Below are 6,561 nucleotides of genomic sequence, written 5' to 3' on the forward strand. Positions count from 1 at the left end.
GGGAAGGGAGGGGAGAGGAGAAGAAGGGGGGAGGGGAGGAGAGAAGAGGAGAGAAAGGGGAGGGGAGGGAGGGGAGAGAGGGGAGGAGAGAGGAGAGGAGAGGAGAAGAAAGGAGAGGAGAGGAGGGGAGAGATTTGGACACATGGAGTTGGTTGCTGTCCAGTGGACGTGTGTGGAGCTGCACTGCGGTTTGGGGAACTAAGGAGCCTGCGGGGAAGGGACAGGGGCCCCCAAGTCTCCTCTAAGGGTAAGGTGATGCTGTCAATTAGCTGCTGCTGGAGCATCGGATTGGGGGCGTGAAGGTGTTGCCCAGTAGGCAAGGTCCCCACTTAGTGTCCCCAGGTGCCAGCAGGCCAGCGCGGCGGTGGCTGCCGAGGTGTCGGGGAGGAGCCGGCTCTCCAGGGAGTGGGAAGAAGAAGCCACAGAACCCGGGCCCTGGGCTGAGCTCATGTCTGACCACCTCCCTCCCATTACTGCTCCAAAGGCCGAATGTCTCTCTTTGTTCCTTTGCTTCAAGGGCCTCGATACCAGCAGTGACTCCGAGAGGTGGGTACAGCGCTGGCGTCTCCTGGCCTCCACATTTAGACCACCTGCAGCGCCCTCACTGTCCTTCCCGCACTCGCTGGCCAATCATCGTCAGGGCCTCCTGACTCTCCCCTCCACTCCCCGAGCACCCCGTACACTTCCCGGGGATCCCCAGGGTCTCCCCATGGTCCAGCCCCTGAAAGGTGAAAAGCAGGGGCCTGCTCCGTGCTGCCATTCTGCCCGGCTGGTGCCCGCGCACTAGGGGCCTTCACATTGGGTAGGTCTCCGGTCACACTCCATCAGGCCTGGCCCCTGAGGGCAGGCCGGTCTGCTTCTACCGTCTCCTCCTGGCAGGACTCCGACAGGCATTGGCGGGCAGGCGCTAGTCCCGAGCTAGTCTCAGTGCGGGCTTGGCGCTGCCAGGCCGGGCCGGCCGCAGCACCCACAGGAGGGAGGCCTCCTCTCCCAGAGCGCCAGAGGCTCAGCAGGGCAGGCCCAGTCTTTCACATTAAAACGAATATGAATATAACGAGGAGGAGGGAGCGGAAGTCTTAAGTGTCAAAGGGAGACAGACAAAGACATTTCAGCTTCTCACTGTGGCCCGACTCCCCTGCGGCAGGAACACATTGGAAGCTCCAAGTGGAAGTCTTGCCAGAAAAAACGAAGTTCAGAGAGAGGCTCTGAGGTCAGACCAGGTGAAAGGAGGTGGGAACAGGCGGTATCGGGCACTTCCTGTGCGCCGCCCCGGTGGTCTGCGTGCACCACCCAGGCAGCCCCGGCAGCGGCTGCGTGGAAAAGTCCCCTCTCCCACAGATGACAAGACCGAGACAGAGAGCAGGAGGCACCTCCCGTGCCCACACGGCCAGGAAATGTGGGTGGGATGCGAGCCGAGGGCAGTCCCTCAGCCAAGGTGGATTGAGATCCCGTTGACCAAGCTCACGAAGCACCAGTGGTGAGTGGGCAGCCCCTGCGTCCTGCTGCCCGCTGTCAGCTCCCTGCGGGCAGGGCCGAGGCTAGTTCTGATCACTGCTGTGCCCCTCTCCCCGCCCGGAGCTGGGCCCGCAGCACGCGTGCAGGGCATATTTGGGGGTTGAGTGAGTGAACTGAGACAGCATAAGAATGACATGGATCAAGGTATAGAATGGCAGCTACTATGTATTGAGAAGTTGCTGTGTGCTGGGCAGTTCTAGGCACTTTATACCAACACATTTAATCCCTCAACAGCCTGAAGAGGTAGAGCCATTATTAGCCCCGTTTTTCAGATGAGGAAACTGAGGCACAGAAAGGTTAAGAGACTTGTCCAAGGTCACACAGCTGGAAGTAGGAGAACCAAGCTTTGCAGCAGACAGCCTGGCTTCAGAGCCCAGGCTCTTCAGCATTTTGCGCATAGGAGGTGCCCAGTAAAGGGTTGTTGATTGCTTGTCTGAGACCACAGATGGGTAGAATAGCTGAGCGAAAAAGAGCCTCAGAGAGTGCTGAGTCCTCGGGAACTTCCATTTTTTAGGTGGAAAACCTGAGGCTCTCCGAGTTCCCTGCGGAGATCCGTGGGGGAGGTGGCCTGGGATCTGCTCCCCCTCCAGCAGGTTCCCAGCTCCCTGTACCTGATCAGCCAGACAGCCCCCAGCTCCTCCGCTGCCGGTGACACGCTTCCCTAGCAATCCCCTGGGGCACACAGTCCGGATCTTCTCCTGCTCCGAACCCTCCCCTCAGCACAAGGCATCCCTCTGGGCAGTGGGCGCCCAGGGGCCTGGTAGGGCCACCAGAGACTAGAACACGCCTCTAAACAACGTGTGACCGTGTGACCGGGCCGCTCCTTTGGGGTGACCACAGCCCCGGGGCAGGATGGCAGCTTCCCTGGTCTGTTGCTGGAGCCGGTTCCCAGAGCCTCAGGGCAGGACGAGGTCCAACCTCCTTATTTCACAGAGGGGGACACAGCAGGAAGGTCCTACAGGGCCCGGGACTGTACCTTTGCTGCTTGGCCAATACTAGACGGTGATATTGTGCTTTTTATGTTCAACCTACTTTCAACAACCCTATGAAATAGGAAGGATTATTATTTCCCATTTTACAGGCGAGGAAAGCAAGCTACAGGGAGTTGGTAGGGTTCCCAAGGCCCCGCAGGTGGAGGAGCAGAATGCAAATCCAGGAGGTAAGCTCCACCCCTTTATGCTCTTCCCCAGTGTTCCCCTCCTGAGAACTATTCCGCCATTATTGGCAAAGCTCGAGATCATCGCCAAAGAGGCAGCCCCCTCCCCAGACCCTGCCTGCTCTTTGCTTTCGTAAAGCATTGCATCCGATGGCATGGGGGGTGGGGGGGAGTGGTGGTGATGTGGGGAGCGGAGGGGAGGAGATGGGAGGAAACACAGAGGAGCGAGGGGAAGATGAGGAGAGTGGAGACAAGGGAGGAGAGAGCAGGCAGAGAGCAGGCCCTTCCTGCAGCTTGTCTCTCATCTCCTGGCCCCCTCTGCTCAGGGCTGCCGTGGACTAACTCTTCCCCTGGCAGCGCCTGGCGCTGCTGGCTTTGCCTTGTTCCCAGAGATGCTTTGAGCGATCTGCAGCTTTGAGCCCTTGAAGAGCGGTGAGCAATCGTTAACCAGCAGGCACATACCTCAAACGGCCAGAGATCAGGCCAGAGATCATCGTGTGCGAAGAGGCCCTGGTGAGCAGAAGTTGGACCCTTTCAAACACACGGACCCTGTCTCTCAGGCCAAACGCCATTCAGGGCCCTCGCCCTCGTGCGAGCGTGGGCACCCCTCAGTCCTGCTCCCTGAGCTGACCTTGCATGTCGCCTCCCGTCTTTCCTCCATGCCACCCCTCGCGAGTGTCGGCATCTCTGTTCTGATGAAAGTCCGCGGGCCCTCCTTCCTAACATAACAAGCGAACATTTTCCTGCTTCTCCCTGGACGGAGCCCTGAGCAGCACTGCCCTGCCCCCGGCCCAGGCCGGGTGTGGGTCTGTGCGGATCTCAGGGCGGGGCCCGGTGCTCACCTGCAGAGACAAAAAAGATGCCCGCGCTGAGGATGACGTTGTGCCTGCTGCGGTGGAACTCGCTGGCCGCCACGCAGAGGCCGCCGAAGAAGAGCAGCGTGACGCTGAGGATGGGGAAGACGCTGGAGGCCCTCACAGCCCCTGCGGAGAGAGAGGGAGAGGCCTGCCTGTCCCAGCAGCCCAGGGCCCCCGCCCCACCTCCCCGCCGCCCCGGCACGGATGCCTGAGGGAAGCCAGCGTGTGCTGGGCAGAGTCTGCATCCGCGTGGGCTCCTCTGCAGCAGACCCTGAAACTCAGAGTCATTTAGCTTTGGATTTGGGTAAGGAAGTCTGATGGGCCAGCGCAGCTACCCAGGGCTACAAGCCTCACTCACGTGAGATCCCCCCCCCCACCTCCCACCTCCCCTTCTCCTGGGGATGGGTCCTCAGCTGCCCACTTCCCTGCCCAGCCAGTGAGCACAGCCGCTGTTTGCTCCTGGTGGGGGTTGGGCACGGGCACAGGAGAAGCAGGGCCCCTCTGAGTGTCCCTGCAGGAGGGAGTGTGACAGCGAATAGCAAGTATAAGGCACTGTGCCAGGATGACAGGTCGCAGAAGAAAAGGACGTTTTGTTTTGCCCACATTTCGAACCAGGAGCCTGCATTTCATGTTGCACGGGGCCCTGCAAATCCATGGCCAACCCCGGTCCCTGGACTCCCACCGATCACACGCTAGTCACCATCACGCAGGCTCTTCCCAGCGCACACCTACGCTTCACAGCACTGGGCTGCGTGCATGTGTGAGAGGCGTGGCTATGCGGTGCGTAAACGTGGCTGTTGCCCTGTGGTGCCGTCACTGCGTGGTGACCGGTCTGTGGCCAGCCCACTCCCCGGAGCGCTCGGCTCCACTTGCTGCCTCACGCCGCACGCCAGCCGTGCCGTTTCTTCCTGTTGGCTGGTGTCCACTCTGGATTTGTTTTAGCCCAGGGAGCACGTGGTGGCTTCCGAACAAAAAGGCTTTACTGTTTTCTTCCCCAACCACCAGGGCTGAGCAGGGGTCTTCAGGGTGGGGAGGGATGCTTATCACCAGTGACCTCACCATCGGTGCCTGAGCAGGGCTGGCCGAGCCCAGAGGTCTCTTAAGGGGCATCTCTGGTCCACAGGAATGTGTGTGAACAAGCCTCCCACCACAGGTGTAAGCTGTCGCCCACCCACAGCACACGGGAAGGAGTGGACGGCAGAAGAGTCAGGGTGCAGAGCCCTGTCCCGCCACGTGTGGTCACACCAGGACCTGCTGTCGCCAGCACTGGGGCTGGCGCCCCTGCGGGAACATGACCCTGTGTGGCTGGGTCAGTGGCTCCAAAATTCTCAGCAGGAAATCCGTGTGCTGAACCCCTTAACCTGGCTGCTTCCGTGGCTGAGGGTGGAGCACAGGTGGGCTGTGGTGAGGACCCCGCCCTTCCAGAGGCAGAAACTGTGCTTTGTCGTGGACCACTCCCAAGAGCTGTGGAGCGGGTTTGCTGGTTGTGAAATAGAAGTCACAGTTCCATTTGGTCTCCAACGAGGCAAACACCACAGCCTCATCAGGTGGGAAAGAAAACAGAGAAAAACTCCGAGCACTCGGGAGAAACCCCACTGGGAGGGACTGTAAAGTCCTCTTTGGAGGGGTCCAAGGACTTGGGTCAAGCCACCTCCCTAAGCGTGGCTTGCATTCCCCACACCAGTCTTTCCAAGCTGCTGGCATAAACTCATCCGAGTAGGCCTTTGGGTAAATGCTAGTAAATGGATAAGGACTGAAAAGAGATAAGTGGTACGTTTATGTTGTAAACATTAGCTTAAATATGACTGTTTCTTTCAAATTGACCCTTGCACCGCTCACATTGTTATGTGACTAAAGGCTCCTACATAGACCCACAGCCCATCTGCAGACTAGCGGGTGTGAATAGAGCTAAAAATGATTTTAATTGTAAAAACACTCATCTTGAGCGATGAGTTACACACATACTCTGAATAGGACAATTTCTCAAAGTTCTTATTTTAATAGCAGTTTTAAAAACAGCCACCTTGCATTGAACACTCCCCTCGAATTCCCCTTTCAGGCGAACTGGGTACACATGCCTGTTGGAGAAGTTACATTTCAATTACACTAAGTCCCAAGTTCTCCTTGTGCCTGCGCAGGGCCTTGCTATTGCTCATCTCACGCAAGGAAAAGAGCTAAATGGAGTGGGCGTGAGCTTATTTACTAGTAATTGTCATGACCCTGTCAAAGGGATGACATTATAATCTCATTTCTGATGAGATAAAGAAATCGAAGCGATGGAGAGATCGGCGGCTTGGCCCAGGTCCATCCCCGCTGGCAGGGAGCCAGACCGGCACTCGAGTCCACAATGACCGGCATCCAGAGACCTTGCTCTAAGCCACCACACTCCGCACCTCCGCCTGCTGTGCTTGGGACAGTCCGTGTCATTTCTGGGTTATGACCTTGGGACAATCCTAGGGAGACACTGGCCCTGCCCTTGTAGGACTGAAGTCAAAGAGAGGTGAGCTTTGCTTTTCATTTATTCCCCCAGGTCTTGCCCCTAGCACCTCGCCATTAGCACCTCGCCCATTAGCACTTTTCCATTAGCACTTTCCCCATTAACACCTCACATCCACCCTCTGGGGAAGGTGCAAACTTGGATGCCAGTTAAAGGAAACGCCTTAGATTTCCTCCCAAGCAGACTACAAGGCATCTCCCTGTTGTGACTGGCCCACTTCATTCCCGGTTTCCTGTTCAGTGAAAGGAGAGACTTGGCTATCAGAACCGCCTGAATGTCTGTCTAGCAGCAAAGGTCCCCTGAAGGCTCCTTTGCACGCGTCCATTTCTAGGGGGAGCTCTGAGCAGCCCCAAACTCAGAGGCAGCTGGGTGACTCCAGGGCACCTTCCCTCCTCCCTGGGGAGACCCGGGAATGGGGCAACTTACGAAGCAGATACTCAGCGGTGTCCTGTTCATAGTCAGCATCATCTGGGAAGTGGTCGATTTTCTTGCAGACCCCTCGGAACGCCCCTGTGGGAACAAACGTGGTCCTGAGC

General features: G+C 58.0%; 1 protein-coding gene and 1 long non-coding RNA gene across 3 annotated transcripts in view; one reads left to right on the plus strand and one right to left on the minus strand.

Annotated features, from left to right (window-relative positions):
• The window catches only part of CACNG3 (calcium channel, voltage-dependent, gamma subunit 3), a 71,750-nt gene that overhangs the window by 1,771 nt on the left and 63,418 nt on the right, over positions 1–6,561 (minus strand). For both annotated transcript variants that reach the window (XM_005862043.2, XM_005862044.2), the window contains exons 2-3: positions 6,452–6,535; positions 3,514–3,654 (exon numbers count right to left, since the gene is read on the minus strand). In XM_005862043.2, the coding sequence (XP_005862105.1) occupies positions 3,514–3,654; positions 6,452–6,535 (225 nt within the window). The remainder of the gene's footprint in view (positions 1–3,513; positions 3,655–6,451; positions 6,536–6,561) is intronic.
• On the plus strand, positions 87–3,492 carry LOC106725378. Its single transcript, XR_001361265.1, has 3 exons — positions 87–546; positions 2,597–2,674; positions 3,029–3,492. It is a non-coding gene; the product is annotated as an uncharacterized LOC106725378 (long non-coding RNA).

The sequence above is a fragment of the Myotis brandtii genome, unplaced genomic scaffold (genome assembly GCF_000412655.1).
Source record: "Myotis brandtii unplaced genomic scaffold, ASM41265v1 scaffold158, whole genome shotgun sequence".
In the NCBI taxonomy this organism is placed as follows: Eukaryota; Metazoa; Chordata; class Mammalia; order Chiroptera; family Vespertilionidae; genus Myotis; species Myotis brandtii.